The following is a 22,600-nucleotide window of genomic DNA, read 5'->3' on the forward strand; positions in this document are numbered from 1 at the left end:
CCTCAGCATTTCCCTGATTTCTCCCCAGGGTTTCTAAATTCACTGATGCTAAAGTAAAAACAAAGAACTACAGCAAGGCACATGAACAAAACTCTATAAAGAAAAGGAGGGGTGGGGGGAGCAAGCATCTTCCAGGTCTTAAATCAGCTATTGTGTGTATTTGCTTAGGGGTGATTTCCTCCATCATTGTTCTGTGCGCCACGTGTGAAGAGAAGACTTCTGCAGAAAGCGGTGTTTCTGTTGCACTGAGCCTGGTCTATGTATCCTGTTTAAGGCCTGGGAAATAAAATCAGAGAGATTAAGATCTATTTTTTACCTTTGTACTGAAAACCCTTCGAAGCAAAGGGCAAAATTTTGCCAAGATAAACAAGAAAATTTGGCTTAATTTTGTGTCTGAGTTATAAATACTTTAAAAAGGGGAAAAAATTAGTCATATATAAATAATAGTTCAATTACATTCAAGAATATGTGGGTGGGTGTTCTGGGTGGAATGATTTGCTAAGGCAGAGCTCTTCTTTACTTTTCCTCTTCCTCTTAATTTATTCCTCTTGCTTAGTAACTAACCAGCTGAATATGTGCTTCTACTTTCCAACCTTTATTTATATCTTGCTCTTTGTTCTGTAATCTGGACAATTTTTTCTGTTATGGATCTTGATACATCATTATCACTTCTCTTTAGGATATGTTTTTATGGACTAAACATTTTTCATAGATATCAACACAGTGTAAAGCACGTAAGTGTATACGTAACCTCAGGTGCACAATTCCATTTTCTTGTCAGGATAAAGTGTATTTAAAATCAAGGGTATGCTTAACAGCTTTACTTTGTTAGTCTTGGCATGGCTGATTTCACTACATTACAGTACTGCACTGCACGATGTGCTGCAACAGCAAAGACTCCTTATTCCCTCTTGCCTCTTGTTAGACATTTCTGCTCTTTTATTTTTTTTCTCTGTTGCTTTTATTTTTCTTTTCTTTTCTGTTTTCTTCTATTTCTCTCAAAATTGACACTGACATGGAAGATAATACTCCAAAATTTAGACTTCAGTCAAGCCACCTGGCAGTTGAATCTCCCTGCTACAGATCAGGAAACCACCTGCTCTAGCTATATCTTTTTACAGCTTTGCAGCAGTGAGGAATCTAAAAATCACAGTGGACTAACTTCAGAGAAAGACTCTGGAAGGGGCATACCCTGAGACACGGGGGTAATGTGCCGCACAGAGCAGTGAGCTGGAGTGACATGACAGCATCCCTGAGATGGCTTCTGTTGCTCATGGGAACATCTGGCCTGCCAGCAAGAAGGTCAAGGCAAACATTACGGTTTGCTAGGGATCTTCTAAGTCTCATATTGTCCTATAAAAGCCCCTAGATGTTAAATGGGCTATTACGTACTAGATTTTTCTCTTTTTTTTTTTTTCATTTTCTTTTTCAATTGGATGCTTCTTACATCATTGCAATTATACTGTTTTTTTCCATCATCCCATAGATAAGCAAGTCTGTACTGAGTCTGACTTCCCAGAGATACTGGGAATATTTGTGGGAAGTCATCCAGAGCAGAGCATGGCCTGACGCTGTAGGTACTCAGTTTGGCAACTATCATGAGAGGACCAAAGGTGGGAAAGCTTGAGCTGTTACTTCATTTTAAAACTGGTGTGTCATGCCAGGCATTAGACAAGCACTCAAGAGCCCACAGTGTCAGGAAAAAAAAAACAAAAAAAAAAAAAACAGACTTTTTCCAGCCTCTGAGGGTTTGGATTTGTCCTCACACTGTGAGCACGGAGTCTGCCTTTTCATCAGAAGCCCAAACCTTGTAGTTCTCTCCTCACATCCAGTGACAGCCATGGAAGAGGGTTTAATCCTAGTAATTAAGGGAGCCTTGTGGCAGCAGTCCCTCAGGCTGCAGGAGGAAACCCCCAAAAGCTCCCAAATGCAACATGCTATGGGAAGGAAGCAAGAGCCACACCAAAGCCTGAGGACCTGCCAGTAGTGACAAGGAAACCTTTCTTTTGAAGACTTTTTTTTTTTTTTAATGCTTCCTTTGAAAAAAGTTGTGGTTATTCTTAGCATTTTTTCAACCTGTTCTAGCACGGAAATCTGTTCTTACTGCTCCTAATTTCCATGTAGCGCTTCTGCATATGAAGAAGGCTGGCACAGGCAGTACTCTCTGTTAGGGAGTGTCCTTGTTTCACTATTTAGAAGATTCCAGGTTTAAAGCTAATTGCGGGTAAAAAAAGCCTTTGGTAGGTGGAGCAATGTGAGACATGTCCTCACTTCCTGGCGCTTTTGAGGACAGACACATGGCCAGCCAGGCTGTCTCACTACTCTCCAAGTGCTTCGACGTGGTGGGGTGATGAAGAGTAACAGAGACTCTCCAGAGTCATTGGTGAGAACCAAGTCTAACGATATCAGGCTACTTCCCACGGGAAGGCCCTACAATGAAGAACGTGGTGTTTATCTGACATGAATGGCTGGGAGATTACATCACTGGACATACACAGCACCCACATGCTCGCACCTGCTACACCCAAAGTGCGGCCCTGCTTAGCATCTGCTTTTCTGATGTGGATGCATTGTTCTGGTGGAGCTAGCTTCAAATGATTTGGGGAAGCATCCTGAGCATTGCTGAGCAGAGATAGCACCACACACGGATGTAAAGGCATTGTTGAGTCAAGCCCTACGTGGGATGTTCTGCCAAATGGTTCCCTTCCCTTCCTCTTCTCATTTCCTTGTTCTCCTTCAGTCACTGGAGAATGCTAATCCCTTTATTTGTGTAAAGTGTAAACTGGTGACTTTCCAGAGCCACTATAAATGACATCTGGCTAGAAGACTTTTCTAGAAAGGATCAGCAAGAGAAGCAGGCAATTTATTTCCTGAAAGATGACTTGGTGGCAGTTCTATTGGTCCCCTTGGACGTGTGGATTACAACCTTGCTGTGTTTAGACTGACAGAGTATGGATTGCCCTGCATTGCCTGCTGCCTTACAGTTAACAAAAAGGAAAATACTGTAGCCTCTTTAATTCTTCCCTTTTATTGAAAATTTGTTTTCGGTGTCTGTTTCTAACCCGCTCTAGAAGCAACACATTTGCAATGTTTTGCTCATCCAAAGCAGCAAGCTTCTGACATTTTGTTCACAACACAGAAAAAAACAGACACACAACCATCTGAAGAGAGAAAAGCATTTTCCATAGTTAGTCACTACAGTTTGTGATGGGAAAAAAAAAAAAAAAAAGATTACATGTAGATCTGTAAAGCAGTTGGATTTATATACGTCTTCATGACTTCAAGGCTCATGGAAATCCTGGACCAACCACCCACTTTATAGATGTGGAAAGAGGAATAGTTTTCTCACTGCTCAATCAGTTGAGTGTTCTTTCATCTTTTATAGAGAAACTCTTCTTGGACTTGATAGGATAAGCTGTTATTCAGGAAGCCTTCACCCCCTGTAATCTATTTTTTAAAGTGTGTGCCCCCTGAGGTGAAACCTGGTGTGAAGTTTCAGACATCTCTGAATAAGGAGGTGCCTCAGCAGGGGAGACACAGCAGCTATCTACCAAGCTGTTAATTGAGTATGGAGACACCTACAGACAGCGCAATCATTTCTGGGTTCCAAAAACTCATCAAAACGAAATATGCAGGAGTAAAATATAGGCAGCAAGTACTTGAGTCAGGGCTTCCTTGCCTTGCAGGTGCATTGGCTGAAATCCTTTTGTTCAGTCTTTCCAGCCAAGAACAACTCTTTGTGCCTGTTCGAAGCATTTACAGGTGAGATGCATTGGGTAGCCACGGGGATCCTATCCTTCCCCCATTACCCCCTCCAGAGGCCACACTGGCTGCCACAGGCGGGAATTACGCCAAGGATCATCACCTTTCCTGATGCCACTGGGCACTGCAGAGCAAAATGCAGGAGTTAAGGGGCCAGAGATGACTGCAGGCTTCCAGGGGGGTCCTGGGTTCTTGTACCTCCACCAAAAGCTATTTCCCTGCTTTACCTCTTAACCTGTTTAGTGTAGTGAGGTTCTTGTGGCTTTAAAACAATAATGTAACGTCATTACTGCAAATGATGCAGTACGTTCTATACATATAAAAATAAGCAGGATGCTTTCAGATGTGGTCATAGGCCTTGTCTTATGAGAGTCCTTCCCATCCCTCAACCCAGCCTCTGACACATGGAAAGCAGCAGTGTCCTTAAAGCACCTGCTGCTGGCATTTCTGTTCATTCCCTTACTGCAGTTTGGATTCCTCCCCACCTCTTCCCTCTCTCATTCACTTCCCGAGGGTATTTCTGATCACCCACTTCTTTCATCCCTCTTCCTCCATTTGTCCTCTGTATTTGTGCCCCATCCTTTTTCCATGTCATACTTTCTCTCTGATTGCACCAGGAGGAGCAAAGCTCTGCTCCTGCCATAGAGCCATCCTAAACCAAGTCAGAGCTGCTCTAAATACTGTCCCTCACACACGTTGCTACAACTTAATTCTAGTGCTCCTCTTCAAACAGCCTTGGTACGGCCTTGCTGTGAATCACAGGGCAAGTCTGGCTGCTGGAGCCCACACAGGTCAAATGCCTGAGCTCAGCTGCGCACGAGTATGGGCCAAAGTGATTTTTCACTGTTACTCCCTTTAGAAAGTGGTGGTAAGGGTTAGGGATCAGTGTTTGCCTCCTGTAACCAAGTGGTCAGAAGTATAATTTGCAGAGAAAGTTTCTATTTTGGTAGAGGAAAGTGCACAAGCACAGTTCTGCTGGGAGGAAAATACAAAGAAAAAAAAAAAGGAAAGGAGACTTTCAAAGGATGGGCTGTTGTAAAAGGGCATGAAACTTAGAAACCACGAACAGCAGACTAGCTGCTTCACTTTTCACTTGTGATCGAGATACTCGCAGGCACATAGAGATTTAGTATCTGGATTTGTGATTTTCACATTTCCCAAAACATCATAAAATGAAAAAAAAAATTACAACTTGCGTTTAAAATAATAAAAAAATCTTACCCCATCTTCTCATCTCAGAATCCAAGTAAAAGGCTGTGGACTTCACATAAGACATATACAGCAGATTGTTTCATCAAAATGAAACTAGTGACTTTGGCATCAGTTTGAGAGTTTTATTAAAACCATAGGTTTCCATTCTGTACAAAACTGAGGAGTTTTTTTTTTAAAAAAAAAAACTTATTAACCACACTGGAAATAATGCAGTGTAAGTGGTTTGTTGATAAAAATCTCTCTGTAAAGCTATATACAGGATTAATACCACACAACTGTATAAATGTAAAGACTCTCAGCAACTTTAGCAATATATACAAACTACCTTTAAACACATAAATATGGTATTTACAGCTAATAAATAACATTCAAAGCTAAATCATGTGTCCCCACGTAAAAGAACCCTCACTATTTTGTATCCAAGTTCCGTATGTGTTTGAGTTAGATATTGGATTAAAAGCACACCTGTTTACACACATTATATTTCCAGAGAACTTTAACTCTAAAGAGAAAATTGCAACAAAATGTGAAGTCTATAGGGAATATAGAATCGTATTTATTTTTAGAGGTCTCATATGCTGTGGCTCAATACTCAGCCCCACCCTCAATGACTCATCCTATCTGTAGTGAGGAAACCAAATGTAAGCAATTTTGGAGTTATTAATATTCCAACATATTGCACTGTTCAAGACTTTTATCCCCATATATACTAGCAGCGATGGCTAGAAAAAAAAACAACTGTGCACATAAATGTATTTATGTTGGTTTTGCTTCAAAGATAGGATGGTCTTGGAGAATCACCACCTCCACACTTTGTCTTGCACATGTGGGAAAAGACTATGAAAACCAGCATCAATACATCAACATTACACTTCTCCAAATGTCTACCTTCAAACCCTTCTACCTCCCCGGTATTTTGTTTATCCTCTAGAAAGCTAAATGAAGGCTATTGAATTTTCCCAAGCACTAGAAAAATTACACATTACTTCAAGAAAGGGAAAGCAGAAAGCCTTCAATATATCTGTTTTTGGCAACTCACAGCACGTCTAATTCAAGTGTTTCTCAGACCATTCATTTTTGTGCATCAAAAAATCAGGCTCTTTTTAAATGTCACAGATCTTGCTCCCTGCTGAATTCCACCTCAAGGCGGAAAACCAAGCAACTCCTAGTATCTGGCATCACATCACAGCCAAGCAACAAATGAAGGCTGGTCACTGGAAGTCACAATTCCAGTACAGGGAAGCAGGGGTATGCTGGTCACCTGTGGATTTAGTTGCACTGCAAACCAGATATAGCTGTCACACAGCTGCATGAATGGCATTTAGTGTCAAACAGCACTGAAACTCTTAGTTTTAGCATCAGGGATGCAAGCAAGTGGTTAAAAAAAAAGTCCATTCCCTGCAGTTTCTGGTAGCTCAACTCCATTGCCGTTCCTTACTCAGCACAGTGTTGGAGGTTTGATGGCTCCATTTTCAGGGGAATGAAAGCACAAATGAAAAGCTGAATGTCTGCATAGGACACTGGTATTGCTGTCTTCTCCTACAACTGCTATTTATTACAGGTTACGCTGCATAGAAGTATATAGTTTAACAGACCATAAGTACTGCTAAGCAGCACTGGCATTTACCCCCAGTAAAGCACATTCATAACCACAAACTAAAAAATTCATCCCCATATTGAGTCAGTCCCTGACATCTTTTGGATACAGCTTTACACACAGCAAAAGTATTTTTTCACATGAGAAGCCTACCTATTTGCTAAACACACACCTGAAGACAATGAACTCTAGCCACTGAACTGTCTGAAAATTCAGATAGCCAAGCAAGGAGGAAATAAAAGTCCAGTTCCAGAAGACTCCAGAAAGAAACCAGGTACAGGTCTCTGCTTCTTTTCAATAAATACTACAAAACTGCTATAGAGGAACTGATGTCAAGAAACTTTGTCACAAGGCACCATGATTAAGCAAAAATCACTTATTCCTTCCTAACACTCAAGCCTTTGGCAATTTGTTGCGGGGATTTCTTTGTTTTAAACAACTATTCGATAATGTATCTTTATGGTTAGTATTTTGTATGCTGAGACTTCCTTACAAGAAGCCTCCTAAGTAGCTAGGAATAGCAGGCAAAAAGGCCAGTGGCGGATAAATATTTCTATATATTTGGTTCTGAACATCCAGTTCATTGGGATGAACAGACTCTCCTCCTCCCCAGTGTGGAAAAAAAATCTTAATTCTTGTCACTTTTAAGCAGATTCCTGTGCAGAATTTTCTTTAGAGGCTTTCTTGGCTCTGTGGGAAGAAAAAAAACAATACAGACAAGGTGAAGAGAAAGACATAAGACACTTGTTCAATTTTTGTCTTGTTTTGAGACTTAAGATCCAAAAACAATACTCAACAGGAAAATAAGTTATGTGGTTGGGCCGTTCCTGGCCGCCACTGAATTTTACAGGTGTGTCAGACAAACACACATGCACACACACACACAGAGCTCCCAAGGCCTCGCCAGGTCATTGCCCTGGAGTGAAGGTCAGCACATGTGCCTTTTTATGCAGAAAAAAAGATCTAAGTCTACAAGTATCCCCATGAGACCTTTCACTGATAGCAACTGCACTAAAATAAATATAACCGCTTCTCCAGCTCAAACTTTAGTGGATAAAGTCCAAGTAAAATTGTCCTCACATTTAAAGTTTACTCTGGGTCAGAAAAGTTACTAATCAGGAAAAAAATATGCATTAAACACGCAGATGTAATCTTGCTATAAATTTGAGGTGCGAATCTCAGGAAGTCACTAATCCAGAGGAAAGTAGTGTGCCAGTGAGAGTACCTCCATGTGCCTGCCCTGTTTCTGTCTATACCAGCCTCCAGACCCACGTCTAGCCTAAGGAAGGGCTCTGGACTGACTCAGCATGGGTGCTTGGATGTCCTTGCATTAAGGGTGAACATAGAACTCCTTCAGACAGAAGAAAGCTTTCCTCTGTGTTAGTGCCCTCTAAAACCAGAGGGTTTGTTAGTAAACCCTCTTTAACAGTAAGATTTATACTTCACCACCACCACAGTGTGAGAGGGACTTGCACTTGCTTTGCAGGTGTGGTAACAACCACATGAGGAGATGGTTAGCAGAGAACAGTCTGGGGCTTTTAAGCTACAAAAGCTCCTACAAGCAAACCTCAAATTAGACTGAGTTGCGATGTTTCTGCATTGTTTAGAATATTAGTGCAGAATCAATCAAATCTCGAAGTTTTATGAAACCCATTCATGTTTCCACAACCTTAAGACAATGGTGCGTGCTCTTACCCTCCCCTTTTCCTGTTGACAGGCTGCTCCAGGCATTTCACAAATATTGCTGCCTCTTCTCCTTTACCAAGACGTGAGGTGCCATCTCGAGAACAGAACACCACCCTGTGAAATAGATGTTGGACATTTAGATGACTGAGCCAGACATCTTCTTTTAACTGCAGGAACAGGATGCTGGGAAGCAGTGTTCACACTGCCACGTGGGGCACTACTGCTTTACCAGCCTGGGAAAATCACTGGCAGAAAATTATTTTAAAAAATATAAAGAAAAAATTCCGTAAGAAAAGAATCACCGTGTAAGAAAAACTGGTAAATGCAGGATGTATGGACCTCAAACTTTTGTTAGCCCTTTGCATAAAACCTTGTTGTGGCTGAGAGAGCAGAGGCTCTACCTCGAAGTCTCTTGGTTCTGTATTTACACTAGTCGTGTGACTTTTCCTTTAGGTTAATGATCTTGGAAGAAAGCCTTGCTCCCTTGAATATTTGCAAACAGAGTAGGTTGCCAATTCCAGCAAACCTGAGTGGTTGCTTTTCTACTTATCAGTACTTTCCCAACCCCTATATTTGTTCAGCTCTGATAACTGTTTTTTTGATAAAGTGACTGCCTTGTTTATTTAAAGGAGGAACATACTATTCACAACACTGTACACAGGACATGCACATTCTCTGTTCCAGACCCATTTTCTGCTAACAGATCTCACGTCTAATGAATCTAAATACTTCAAAAGATTCAGGGGAAAGCAGTACTGCTCAGATTAACTGCTGTTTTAGCATTCATGTATTAGCAACATCTGCAGCATTCATGTGTTTCATTTCCCACCCACCATTAAGATACGTCCTACTCTTCAGAAAATCCAGCTTAACGAAGCAATCATTTCCAGTGTGAATGCATTTTTTGGAAATGTTTCTGAAAAGTTTACTTTTAAGCAGGCTCTTTGCATGAAAACCTGTGCATGTGTCCAGCAAGAGAAAGGAGAAATTGCAAATACAATCAGAGCTTCTCGTTGAGATCCTCTCTTGCATATTATAACCAACCTGAGGCAAATGAGACAGTGGGATGCAAATGAATTCTGTGGGAGTGAAATTACAGATTGCAGATCCCAGTGGAGGCAAACAGCTGAACATGGCTGAAATAAATGCAGGTTTGGTGCTACTGGAGCCCTGACTATCAGTGTTGCACTCATTTACAACTGCTTTCCATGTTTTGTCCCGCCCCGTGAGATACCATGATTAGAGTAACACTGGCAATTAAAACTAAGATACTTTATGACAATGAAAACAAGTTACTTTTTCTGAGTTTCGCCTGACTTCACTCTGACTCTCTGGATGTTGAATGTAAAAGGAGTCCACCAGTCTGACCAGCTGAAGAAGCTGTCTTTTTCCCACTGCAGCTTTAGCATAAGCAGGTCACCAATGTCCACTTCTGTGTAAATCAGGAAAGAGAAGGTCTTGTTTGAGGAGACTTCAGGCCTGTGGGGAGTCAGGAAAGAAAAAAAAAAAGCTGTTGGGAAGGTCTTAAGAGCCAAAAAGACTAATCAGTAGTCCTAAGTGAACTCTGGAAAGATTAGAAGGATAGGGGCTTTCTAACCTAAAGGATAGAAAACTAGAGAAAGAAGGGGAAACAGTGTCAAGATTTTATGTACTTCAAAGAGGGAGAAAGCAAACTGTCCTCCATAGATCTGATGGATGGAACAAGGAGTGAAAAAAATAAAATAATAATAATAATAAAAGCCTTCTGTAGCAAGCTAGTAAAAAGCCTGGGACAGATGGGTGTCTTCTCCATTGCTGGTGGCTCTCAGGGAGGTGTTAGACAAGCACCAGCCAGGAACAGTTTGCATACAGCGTTTCCTTGGAGTAGGAAACACACCTTGGTGCCTTCCAGCCTCATTCCCTTCCAGCCCATGTTCAGGGTGTGTAAGAAGAGATTTATGCTCCTTTCCAGAGCTTTGGAAACATGTCTCCCTCAGCTTCTATGCAGAGGCCTTCAGCCCAATCTGGCAGTTTACGCCAGGTCACATTCAGGTTTGCCATGTTCAGCTGGAACATGGCAAAAAGGGGTTTTGGGGAGTAATGATGACACATTCACAACACAAAAATTCTTCTTAGACGGGGCCATAGGTCAGACTATTTCTATGTTTCAGATCTAATATAAAGAATGTCTCCTATAGATCTTAGATCATTAGCTTTAGCAATGGATGAATGATGCATTCTCTTGATCAAGGACAAGAACTAATTCTGGGACCCTGTAACAGATTTCTGTAGCTGGAGTTAGAACCCCAAGTTTTTCAGATCGGCTCTTTAACAGATTTATGCTAGACTCAACAGTGCATTTCAATTCTTTCTGTAGCTACTCACAATGTGAAAGCAATGTTCTCACTCTCATCTAAAGTGCCATACAGAGAGATCAGGAATGGCTGGTTTGTCTTGGTCATATTTGCCTTTCCAAAGAAATGGATCTTGACCTGGTAATGGAAGACTAGAAGAACACAAAAGAAAAGGCCATTATTAAAAACCTCTCAAGCTCCAAAGAGACTGCTGACGACAAACGCTCAAAAAAAACCCTGCACAAATCCTAGGTTGGAATACAAGAGCATCACTAAATACAGGAGCTATGTGGGTATCCAGGGAACTATTTTTGTGAGGAGGTAACAATTAGGATGCAAGGGTATCACAACCTTAAAAAAAAAAAGCTTTTCAGTCCTTTCTGACAACATAATAACCACAGAATCTGTAGTATTGCCTTCAAATCTGTTTTAAGAGTGCAAGACTTGCAGCCCTTGACATGAAACAAGAATTGTGCCTTCCTCATAGAGGACTGTTTATTTCAGTCCCCTGACACCAGAGATTAAGTGCCAAATGCCAACAAAACACTGTTCTTGCATCTGTTCTAACACTGCAGGAACGTGCCCTCTGATTGCTAGTCCAACACACAATGCACACAGCAATCAATATATCATGTGGCACAGTCAAAACTAGGGAGGAAAAAAAAAATTAAATCCAACTTTGCAGTTATTTTCTTAGCTGAAAGCCATCCAGTTCTTTCTGGCATTGTCCTTTTCAGACCTACCGCTGTGGCAGTGGAAATCAAGAACTGCTGTGAGATTTTAACATGGGATGCAGTGCTCCTCTGGCAAAAGCAGTATGAAAGGCACAAATCTGATGGCTGCACAACTTTAAGCAAGTTACTCATCAGGCTGAGCTCTGCTGATTATTTTCCCAGCAGCAGGAAAAATTCAACTATTTGAAAAAAAAAAATTAAAAAATCTGAAGATTCAGTTGTTCCAAGTGCAGTCATTGTCTGGGCTGCAGAATAAATCCTCTTTTCATTTTGTCCCTTAGGAGTTTATTTCAAAACACCCTCTTTTTTGTATTCTACTCACCACCCCTTTAATAAAATGGCATTGATGCTCTGACCCTGCACTTCAGCTTGTGGGCAACCCAAACGCATGCAGCCTTGCCTACAGGCTCACTGTAGGCACCAAAATAGCAACATTGTCATCTGCAGCATGAGCCCACCCCGATGCACAGCTGAGCAAAACTACCAGCCTTGCTCACCAGTAAGCCAGCAAAACCTACCTTTGTAGGGCATCTGAGCACGGGTCTTCAGGTACATTTTGGTGTTTCTCTTTGTTCTCACTCTGTTGACCTTGTAACCCAAGTTGTTGCAGCGGTTCTTGCGGCAGCTGAGGCAGAGCCCCTTCTCAAAGGCCTCCTTCGTGTTGCAGCGGTAGGCCATGCTGGGCTTTTCTTCGTAGAGGAGGGAGTCGATGAAGAGGTGGATGGATCGTTCGTGAGAGCATTTCACCAGCTGATCCACATCTTCAAAGAAAAATATATATGAAATATGTATACACACATACAAAATGGTGTAAAATCCACTAAGCCATGGCTGGGTTTTTAAGGGACAATATTAAAAGAACCTAAAGGACAAATTCCTGTATCCAGATCTCTGCTTTGGATGATGATCTTCCTTTGGATACAACACTTTGTTTTCAGAGCATCCTCACCTGCAAAGCCTTTTTCAGCAATCAGGCGTAGAGCTTCTCCCAAGTTGCAGCCCGGCTGGAAGCCTCCCCCGTTAGGGTAAATATCGATGTGTCCTACGGGCTTCTGAATGCCGATGCTGCGATCCGGAGAGCCGCGGGTGTAGGTGTGTAGGACATCCACGAAGTCAGCGTCATCCGGGGAGAGGCGTGTGAGGGCATCAGCATACTCAAAGGTGGGACCAGCAGGATCCAGCCCTTTATGGTGCAAACCACAAAGAATAACTGAGATGGTTGTCTGCCGAAACACTGACAGCGATGCAAGTGCCAAGCTCTGGTGCCACACTGGGCTGGAGTATTGCCTATGGCATCACTACAGACATTAAAGTGGGATCATTTAAGTAACATTCATGTATGCAGGAGAATCAAATACACTACTTTGACGTGCTGACACTATCTGACAAATAAGGTGTATGTAAATGTATGTAAAGAAGCACAGATAACTTCCCCACAGCTGTAGTGTTTCCAGTGGATGGGAGAAACAAGTTGTAAATATTTTCTCAATGTTTCCCCTCTTGTCAAGGAACAGAAGAATTGTAAAATTTCTATTTGAAGTGTTTGAAGTGTGGAAAATGTCTTGCTGCTAACTCTTTACTAGGGAAACAAGTGGAAAACATAAATAAGAGCATTGCAGCCTGCATGCTTAAGGGGAGAGGGGTTATTACAGTAAACTGTCAAGCTGCAGCAACATTGACACCACAAACAGCCAGAACCATTCTGCCAGTGAGCAGGAACTCCTGTTCATAAGGCATGCACAAACAGCTCCAGGAGGAAGGGAGCCAGGCTACAGGTTGAATGAGGCTCCCAGGCTCTCTCAGCACCGAAGATGCCACAGATGAGTGATTTTCTTAGCCTTGTTTGCTGATGTTGGCATTTCCTTTGTCATTGAGATCAGTGCTGGGGCAAAGCAGAGCTCAGCTCTCCAGGTGCTGGGCTGTAAACCAGACCAAATGGCCGTACTACAGTGCACCACCTTATCCAGCACACTCTTCAACCTCCCAAAAAATATCACCCTAAGCAGACACCTAAGTATGCATAGGTACAGGGCAAACAAATGTGTATTTCTTTCCTCTTCCCATAACTGTTTAGTTTTACTTTTTTACTTTACTTTACTTTTTGTTTAGTATTACTTTCAGCCTAGAAAATTACTGGAGCCTGTTATGATTTAATTTTTAGTAACCCACAGTGGATTTCTTCAGATTACTTGTCCAATCTCCCCTTGAACCTGTACAGACTTCTTGCATCCAAAGCATACCATGGCAAAGAGCTCTCTCTGCAGGTACTACACCCATGGCAGGAGGATCCACCTCCCACTCCTCTTGGAAATGCTCCCAGCAGCTGCAAGGGATGTCCACCCAGATGGAGACAACTCCCTGCAGCTGTTGTGCTGCAAGAGACACAGAGACCTTCCCCAGGCCATAGATTTGGCCATTTACAATCCCATTCCCCCAAACCAATCTCTTCATGGCTGATAAATCCCTGCCTATTTACTCATCTCTTGTGCAGAAAAATACTGAGGCTTCTCACTCACCACCTTGATTGATCTTTTCTGAACCTTTTCCAGTTCTACTATATAAATACCAGAACCACTGATTTAATGTAGAATGAACACAGCCTAAATACAGCCAACAAGCAACAATTATTCTGGTGATTCTCCAGAGGACAGTAATATTTCAGTATGGAGGAGACAGAACTCTCCACTCTCTACAACTACAGGTTTCCTTACCAGTAATTCTGTTCACCTTCTTCTTGGTCAGGCTCCCAGCAATCCCAGCAGCGTGAGCACCCAGACTGTACCCCAGCAAGTGGACATTGTTGAGAGGGTAGTTGAACTGCTCCTGGAGAAGAGAGCTTCATTTAAAATCTGACATTAAGTGGGACGACATCAGATGACACAGGGGAAGTTATTTTATAAAAAGCAGAATTTCTGCTTGAGCCATGAGTAACAGCAAAAAAATAAATAAATAAATATAATCAGTATAACCTTGCTCCATACAAGCTTGCTTGAGTTAACTTGAGTTTTTTGCTTAACGCAAAAACCAAAGTAGAGGGAAATAAAGAATTAGGGACAAAACACACTCCTGTGTACCATAGATTTTCAGCCATCTTCTGCCCCAGTTTCTGGATCCCCTAAATAAATTCCAAAGGCAAGGCAGACTTCCAACCATTTGCGCCAAAGTGCGACTGCTATATAATATATAGGAACCTGTCTTTCATATCTATCTTTCACAGAGCCTTCAGAAATACTCTGTGGACACAGGAGATTAAATATGTGAGAAATGTGACTTACCTCCATCCAGTCAATAAATGTAGCGACATCCTTTCCCACCAGCTTAGTGTACGCAGCAGACACTGGGTAGTGCTGCTGAGCTCGAATTAGCCAGTCCACCACGATGACGTTTGAATCAGGTTCCCTCTTGTACAGAGCATCCACCAGCTTTGGGACCCAACTTTCATACATGCCTGTCACCTGTTTTGTTGTGGTTTAAAACCAAACAAAACAAACAAACAAAGAGATCAAAGATCTTAATATCATCTGTGGCACAGATCCATGAGCCGAAGCATCTAGCACTATCCACAAGGAGCGCAACCAAAGGGGACATGCCACCCTTCTCATCTTACCGTCCATCCATGGATGACCACAAAGGTTTTACTGGTGTGGTTGAAGTTGCACTGTGCCAGGCTGTCCACCTGCCCGGGAACCAGGTAGCAGACATCCTCATCGGGCTCTGCAGGCGTCCGTAAGGAAAACTTGCTCTCGATTCCCTCAAAATTCATCTCAGCTTCTGCTATACAAGATCACAGAAAACAGAGCTGCCTTTTAGAAGTATTAGAGCAAACAGTTCAGAAGTCACTGGTTATGATGTTGGAGAGAGGTCAAGAACAGTCAAGAAATGGAGAACACTTTTCATTTCCCCCAGTGAGCATGTGGGAGGGAAACCAAAGGTTCATGAAAACTGCTCCCCGTCCATGATACTGCTGAAACAGTGAGAATCTGACCAGCTGTCAGGCAGGTATGAGACACTTTTAGGAGTCATGGTGCATGCAGGAAAGCGGCAAATTCCTATCATAGTACTACATATTTTGGAGGTGCATCTTCCACTTCATCACAAACACGTTACTTGTTTATCAAGGCTCTTCTTAGGATACAGTAACCACAGCCCATTAAAAATATGAGCCACAAAGTCCAAGTTTTATAAGAATGTGGGTATTTTACTTTTTACCAGCAGAGAAAAGCAGTAGGTGAGAATATCAGATACCCACTAAGGAAACCAAGCCAGCAAAGCAGCAGCCTGCATTTTGAAGACAGTATTTTTTTCCACATCATCTAATAAACAACATTTGAGGAAAAAAAAGAAGTCTTCCTCTGCCTGAAGTTATTTTGAAGCTATTTGAAGGAAGAAAAATAAATAGATAAATCATGTACTGGTAGTCAGACAGCATGTGATGGCCCGGAAGGATCACATCTCAGAACTCCCTCCAGCTTCTAGGTTCAAAACATAAGTTTTCTTTTTGTTCCTGTCAAAGCAGAGAAGCTACTTTAATCTTCATGTCCACTTCTTTTGTCTAGGAGGAAGCTTGCCTCATCCTCCTAGGTCTGATTCAACACGTAAACACCTCTATATCCAAAAGATCCTGTAATTAACCATGGACATAAACGCCAATGCTTTCCTGAAACCAGGTCGTATTTTGTCAACTTGCTTTTAGCAAATATTGACTGCCTGTTTTCCAAGTGCAGCTGAACTCAGGCCAACTCCATCCTGCTCAGCGCTGTGTTTCCTGGCATCGCGAGCACCAAGCTTTCACAGACTCCTACACACGCATTAATGAATAGCTCCAAGCCACCACAGGGAACGCACAGGGCTGCGGTCAGGTCCTCATGCTAGGCACAACAGTTTTCCAGCACCCTTCTTTTCCCCTTTGCATGAGTCTTCTATACCTGGCATATATATGTCTCCACAAAGTTGTGCTGCATTATACAGAGGCAAGAATCATTCACTGTTTCTAAAACTTATTTTTCTGGTCTCCCCATTCAAGCCGCATCCTTGGCTGTATTTGACCTTGGTTGCACTTGCCTGGCTAGCTAATCCAGGCTAATTATACTGCGAGCCCCCTTCCTGCCCCCTTCCCCGTCAAGAACAGGTGTTTTTCCTGTGCATCCTTCCCCAAACAAGCAGAAGGATTCACATAACACTGAATATAAAACTTTACCTACTGAAAATGAACAAAATCTACCAAACTAACCACATGCAAGTTTTCTCAGAAGTTTCCCCCCTCTAGTATTTTTTGCACATTCAAAACTTAATTTTCTCACAACCAAGGGAGTGCAAAACCCCTCTCTGAAACAAACCTTTAATCTTATTCTTTTTATTTTTTAGCCAGAAAAAGAAGATACCCAAAGTCTGATTGGTTAAATATCAACTATAACTTCTCATTCAGCAGTGAATCAGTAAAACTTGGAAAGAACCAAGAACAGTTTTCAAGTCTAAGGCACACAGTGCAAAGACTTTCAATTATGTGTATTCTTGTTCCACACAGGAAGGCGAACAAGAATAGTCCACCTGCTCACTAGTTAATAGTGCTTCCTTTCATATTTAGAAATCATTTCCCTTCTGAATCAAACCTATCTGATAATCAACCAAAATGTAAATTAAATTGAAATCCTGCCTTCTGGTGTGTTCTCAATTACAAACACATGCTAGAATTTGCACTTACTGTGACTCTTTTGGAAACAAGCTTTTCAGAAACCAAATTTGCAGTCCCACGTGTAACTCACTCATGAAGAGAGTTTAGAGTACAGGGGCATCTGCCACTGGAGAGGTGGAAAAAGCTTGACAAATATTAGTGTTTCAGCCCTTATACCCTAAATACCACCCAAAGATTTTGAGGCTGTGTCACCCCCAGGAAAGCACCGGCTGCAAAGCCCATGGGTTAGGGAAATAGCTTAATGAGCAGAGTGGCCTTCTGCTATGTTGTGTGAGGAATTAGAGAGTCAGAAATTATCATTAGCATCCTTCATGCTCAAAAAAAAAAAAAAGCATCTTGGTGTCTAATGTCCACACATGTTCATTTCCCAGGAGCAAGACACCCTCTGCGTGAGGGAAATGTGTGTGGTGGCATTTGTTGCTGACTGCTTAATGACATGCTAATCAGAAGCTATCCTCAAGAGCTGCCTGAGTTTGGCTTTGCAAATGCTGTCTGGGTCACAGCACAAGATCAATTTGTACCTCGTGTTGTGCTCCACACATGTTGCAGCACCACCTACTCTCCCACCTTCTGCATATTAAATTTCAGGAAAAAATACAGGGGTATATAACAGCATACATACAAACTCATTTCACATACTGATCTCAATACATACCATGTTTTAGAACTGCAGCTACCGAGCAGCTTGCTTCAGAAAGCAAGTATTTGCCACTTTGACTTTTGTATGTCAAAGTATCTTGGTCTCATTAAAAAAAAGAAAAAAAAAGGTGACTGAGAACTAAACCTTGTCATACATAGACTTTTGTCACGGACCTTTTCCTCATAGATGTAAAGTAAGAAGTCTCCTTGAATCATGTCCGATCTGAGCTGGTCAGACTTTGTGACAGTGGGTTTCATTCCTATAGCCTGACACGATGCCAGAGAAATGCAAAGAAGGTCAATGCACACACACTACCAGCTAGCTAATGATGTGTTTCAACTCGGGTTAGTCAAACCAGGGCAAACCCAGAAATGGGGAGCCTTCAGCATGTTTCTGGAAGGTGGATAGGAATTTAACTGAAGTTGCCATAAGCTTTACATAACGTAGATGGATAGAAATCAGATAAAGAAGTTTATGTGCACCCTGAGACATTGAAATAGTTTTTGGGATAAGACTGCAATTCTATTTCTAAACAAGGCCTTGAAGAAAAACAGACCTGAAGGTTTAAATTTGTAGACAAAACAAATCCATGCTTCTGCTAAAAAAAATCACACTTTCCCAGGCTTAGTGAAGCAGAGGTATAAAGGCACGTTCTCTGTGTTGCAAGAACTTCCAGGTGCACCATGGCAAATATAAGTCCCCATTACAAAATAAAGCTGCATAGGTCACCTCACTAAACTGTAAGCACACAGCAGTGCCCAGAAAGGGATATTTACCTATTTAGAGAACTGGAAAAGAGAGCAGAATTAAGCCATCAATTTCAGACTGGAGCTGTCTCTTCTCACAGCCTACAGGCTGCACTGCCAAACTCCATTTTATCATGCTCCACAAAATTTCTGCCGCCTTTCTGAAACTTTCACTAACATAGTCTCAGTTTTCATCTTCTAAAAAAGCTGTCGTGTACATCACGGTAGAGGGAATATCCTAGAACTTGGACAAGGTGCAGAAAAGTATCTAGTAACTAGGAAAAGTCAGTAATTTCATTTTCCTGTTTAAACCTCGTTACACTGACTTTGACTTGCAGTTTGTGAAATTCCATTCAGTCCATTACTGCTAACAATTTTGAAAGCATCGCACTGACTTTAAGCATTCTGACTCAATATAAATGCACGGTTACACACTAATCAAGAGAATTCATCCTCAAATTTCCTCCGTGAGAAGCCTACAGCAACCTGTCAACTGTTTTGGATGAAGGAAAGTACCATTGGTAAGCTGGGTTGAAAATGTGAGTTTGAAGATATATCAGCATCTGGAATGTGAATCATAAAATAAACTGCCAGCATCAGATGCAGGATGCAAAATATGGTAACAATACACGTGCAAGAATCAGTGCATCTGAACTACATTTTGAACAGGAATCTTTGGTAAACAACAATTTCCTGGTGTTATGTACACAGAAGTGGGACTACTAGCTGGGTGCAAAGATCACTAGAAGGTGTACTGCCAGCCTGAGTAAACTTAAGTCCACGCACACATACAGAGGCAAACATCTGCACACAACAAACATTTACACAACCTGCTGGAGTTAACTGGAACTCATCCTCCACCTGATAACCAGCATCGGGATAGGGCATCCATCAGTCACACCGAGTCCCTAAAAGCGCTCTGAAGCACACTGATGGTCAGCTGTGCTACATCATCAAGTATGATTGTTTAATTGCAGCTACACTATAAACTGAAAGCAGACTACTGCATGTTGCAATCTGACAAAGCCTACCCCGTAAGTCAGGTTACTGTTTAACTTTGCTGTGAAAGAAATTCCATCTCCCATTCTGCAAGTTTCCTCATGGCAGAGCCCTGAGGTTAAGTCCTCCCTCACTTCTCAATGGAAAGAGTGACACCTCTGAAGCCCATCTTGGCCAGAGAGCAGATGCTGAGCATGGCCCTGGCCTGCTCAAGCCCTGCAGCTGGCGGGGTGAGGGCACACTGAGGCTCCCACACTGTGCACACGGGTGCTCACCCCTCTCCGAGGCGCTCCCTGTCAAAGAGGTGCTTACTCAGCTGCAGCTGGCAGGCCTGTAACTCAATCCAGCAGCAGAGATCTTGCCATCCATTAGTCCCTCTGCAACATCTGCAATTAGCCCAAGACAATAAAATGCAATCACCGCCAAGCTTTACAGTAATACAGAGGAAAAGGTGCATAAGAAAGCCACACCATGCAAGTGCTTCCTGCACAGAAGAGGTCCCAGCAGACTTTCTTAGGAGTGCCAGTGCCCATGCTATTCTACAGCACACTTGTGATGTCCAGCAGCCTCCTCCCCAGAAAGGCATTGTTTCTGGAAAGGTCATACCACAGCTGCCCTGGCAGGTCTGTCCAAACACAGCCACAGCAAACACCAGCAGGTCACATCACACAGTGGTGTAAATCTGGTGTAACCCCTGACTCTGGATTTACACTGGTAAAAATAGAGATCAGCATGCATTCCTAGTAGTGTATTATCTTTTCCTGGAACACCAATGTTATCTCCACCTACAATATCTTTTTCTATGTTGTTTATTAAATACTCTGGATTCCTGGAGGGATGGATCATGTATTTTCCATGGCTCCAAAACATCTTTTTACTGTGGTGTGGAAGAAATAGTGCAAGGCTCAAGACTTGGATAATTTTAGGATGATCACACAACCTGTTTACATATAACCTGTTCCTATGGAGAAATAATGCAATCAGTAAGTCTAAGGCAAATCAATTCCTAGAGGGATGAAAGCTCTCTCTGGGAAGATAGTTATTTTACTGTATGAAATTTGGGTACTGTGATGGAAACTGCTTTTGATTGCCTCTGATGGCACAAGATTGGATTCAAAATGAGAATACATTCCTCTGGCTATGCTCTAGCACCCCATGCTCTTAGTTTCGAATACTTCCCTCCAGCTTCCTTACACACAAAGGAAATAACAAACGCATCTGCAGTGGAAGAAAAAAAAAAAAAGATGTAGCATTATACATTTTAGCTTCACCTAGCAGCTGTAGGAGATTCATCTACATTTTCTTCTAAGGATATAGACTTTTAAACAATACGCTAAACTCTCACACAATGTCTGAAAAGTAATGCCATGACAGGGCACCACTAAAAAGTTTAAAGAGTAGTGGTCTATTAAAACCAGTCTCTTTGCTTGTCAAAGCTGCGATCATGTTGTGGCTTAAACAGGAGCACTAGGGAACATCGAGTAGTCAACACACACACGTGTCCTACTTTCCCTACCCTGGAGAGTGCCCACGCACAAATGTAAGTACAATAGGTGTGGTGTAAGTACAATTGTATGTGTATATATAGACACTGTGGGGGTACACTCCTCTGTTAACATTTTTCCTAACAGATTCTGTTACATTAACTGCAGCCCAAATGCATTATTATGACAGTGATGAAATTCCGCCTTGCCTTGGACGAAAGGGACCAAGAACCACATCCAGCTGGGATGCGGGACTCCCACGGGACAGGTGAATGCCCTCAGAAAAGAGGGTTCTCGTCCTGCACGGAGCTGAGGACCCTACCATGATGCTACGGCAGTGCCAACCTGCCTCCAGAAAGGGACTCTTAAGAGACACCTTGCTCCTGGGGGGAAAAAACCCAAGCACATCCCAAGCCTCCGCAGGGCATGCCACCCCTGAGCTGAGACCCTGCCTGAGCTCCGAGCAAGGGAACCGTGCCCGGATCTGTCCTGGCAGGACGCAGGTCCTCCAGCAGCCCTCTCCAGCCCCCATTTCCCCCCGTGCAGCAGCAGTGCCCCCCGCAGCCCCCTCCCCACCGCAGCGGGCATGCCCCGGGGCTCTCCCAGCCCGCCCCGTCCACGCTCCGGGCTCGGTCTAAGGCTCTCCCGCCCCGTGCCCCGCCCAGAGCCCCCTCCCCATGTCGGGACCGGTCGGGACTTACCGGGGTCATCGCCGACAGCGGCGGCCCATGGCAGGCAGAGGCAGAGCGCGGCCAGCAGCGCCTTCCTCCCCATCTCCCCTCCTCTCTGCGTGCGCGCTGCCGCGGCGGAAAAGTTTCTTTCGGCGAGGGAGCAAAACAAAAACAACCGGACGAATAGGAAAAAGAGTTAAGTTTTGCTTTTTTTTTTTTTAAAAAAAAAAAGGGGGGGGAAGAAAGAAAAAAAGCTAAAAGCACGAAGTGTTGATGGGTCACTTGGGGAGAAGCCCGCCGCAGGCACAGCTGCCCCCCTCTGCCGGCGCCGCTCCCTCCCGGCCCCTTATGTCCCCGCCAATATGCAAATATGCAAATGAGGCCCCACGCCCATTGGCGCACGCCGCGGGGCGGGGCCGATGCTGCCGGCCGGGGACGGGCGGCGGGGGGGTGCAGAGCCGCTCCCGCGGGGCCCCGCGACCCCCGCTGCCCCGGTACGGCCCGGTACGGCACGGCATGGCACGGTACAGCTCGGTACGGCACGGCACGGCACGGCCCCCCCGCCCCAGCTCCGTCCCCTCCCCGAGGTCCCGCTCCGCTGTGCCGGCACGCCGGGATGCCCTCGGTTTTCCGTGCCTCCCCCGTCCCTGCTCCCCGTTCCAAAGGGGATGAGGTCTTCCTTCTTACCCGTGCTCCTGCACCGAGAGCCGACTCAACTGCTAATTGTGTTTTCGGTTCGGTGCCTGCAAGGCACCTTTCGCAGTTCCCTTGAAAGACCTCTGCCAAAACCTTGTTTTGCCAGCGCTCAAGGGGATGCAAGCTTGGAGCGTAAATTAATTTGCTGGAGATTGCACCCGTACTCTGGAGAAATGCAAAGTTGCCTTTTCGAGCTTTTCAAGTCTCTCTGCCCTTCTCTCAGCAATGGGGTTTGCAAGCAGTTAGGTTGTCGTCGCCGGCCAAAGATCAGTTATGTGAGGACATTTAACAGAAATATTAAATTAATAACAAGACCTGTTTTTATTTCGCAGCATGTTGTCAAAGGCC

General features: G+C 43.4%; 1 protein-coding gene across 2 annotated transcripts; it reads right to left on the reverse strand.

Annotated features, from left to right (window-relative positions):
• Window positions 1–5,082: 5,082 nt before the first annotated feature.
• LPL (lipoprotein lipase) lies at window positions 5,083–21,885 on the reverse strand. 2 transcript variants are annotated; one of them, XM_048051490.2, is made up of 10 exons: window positions 21,587–21,885; window positions 14,932–15,095; window positions 14,600–14,779; window positions 14,036–14,147; window positions 12,274–12,507; window positions 11,843–12,085; window positions 10,622–10,742; window positions 9,554–9,736; window positions 8,267–8,371; window positions 5,083–7,261 (listed from the first exon to the last, which is right to left on the reverse strand). In XM_048051490.2, exons 1-10 carry the CDS (start codon window positions 21,657–21,659, stop codon window positions 7,216–7,218), a joined length of 1,461 nt encoding a protein of 486 aa, XP_047907447.1. In that variant the 5' UTR covers window positions 21,660–21,885; the 3' UTR covers window positions 5,083–7,215. The 2 variants fall into 2 exon arrangements, with proteins under 2 accessions (XP_047907447.1, XP_047907446.1); XM_048051489.2 differs by having other exon boundaries at window positions 14,932–15,098.
• Window positions 21,886–22,600: the final 715 nt, after the last annotated feature.

Source organism: Anser cygnoides, chromosome Z, assembly GCF_040182565.1.
Source record: "Anser cygnoides isolate HZ-2024a breed goose chromosome Z, Taihu_goose_T2T_genome, whole genome shotgun sequence".
Lineage (NCBI taxonomy): Eukaryota > Metazoa > Chordata > Aves > Anseriformes > Anatidae > Anser > Anser cygnoides.

Coding starts and splice junctions, on each gene's coding strand:
- LPL (XM_048051489.2), bottom strand. CDS start 21,659: ATGGGGAGGAAGGCGCTGCTGGCCGCGCTCTGCCTCTGCCTGCCATGG. Junction 12,508..14,035: donor GAAGGTGAACAGAATTACTG/GTAAGGAAACCT, acceptor TGCACCATAAAG/GGCTGGATCCTGCTGGTCCC. Junction 10,743..11,842: donor TGCTCAGATGCCCTACAAAG/GTAGGTTTTGCT, acceptor GTGTTCTTCTAG/TCTTCCATTACCAGGTCAAG.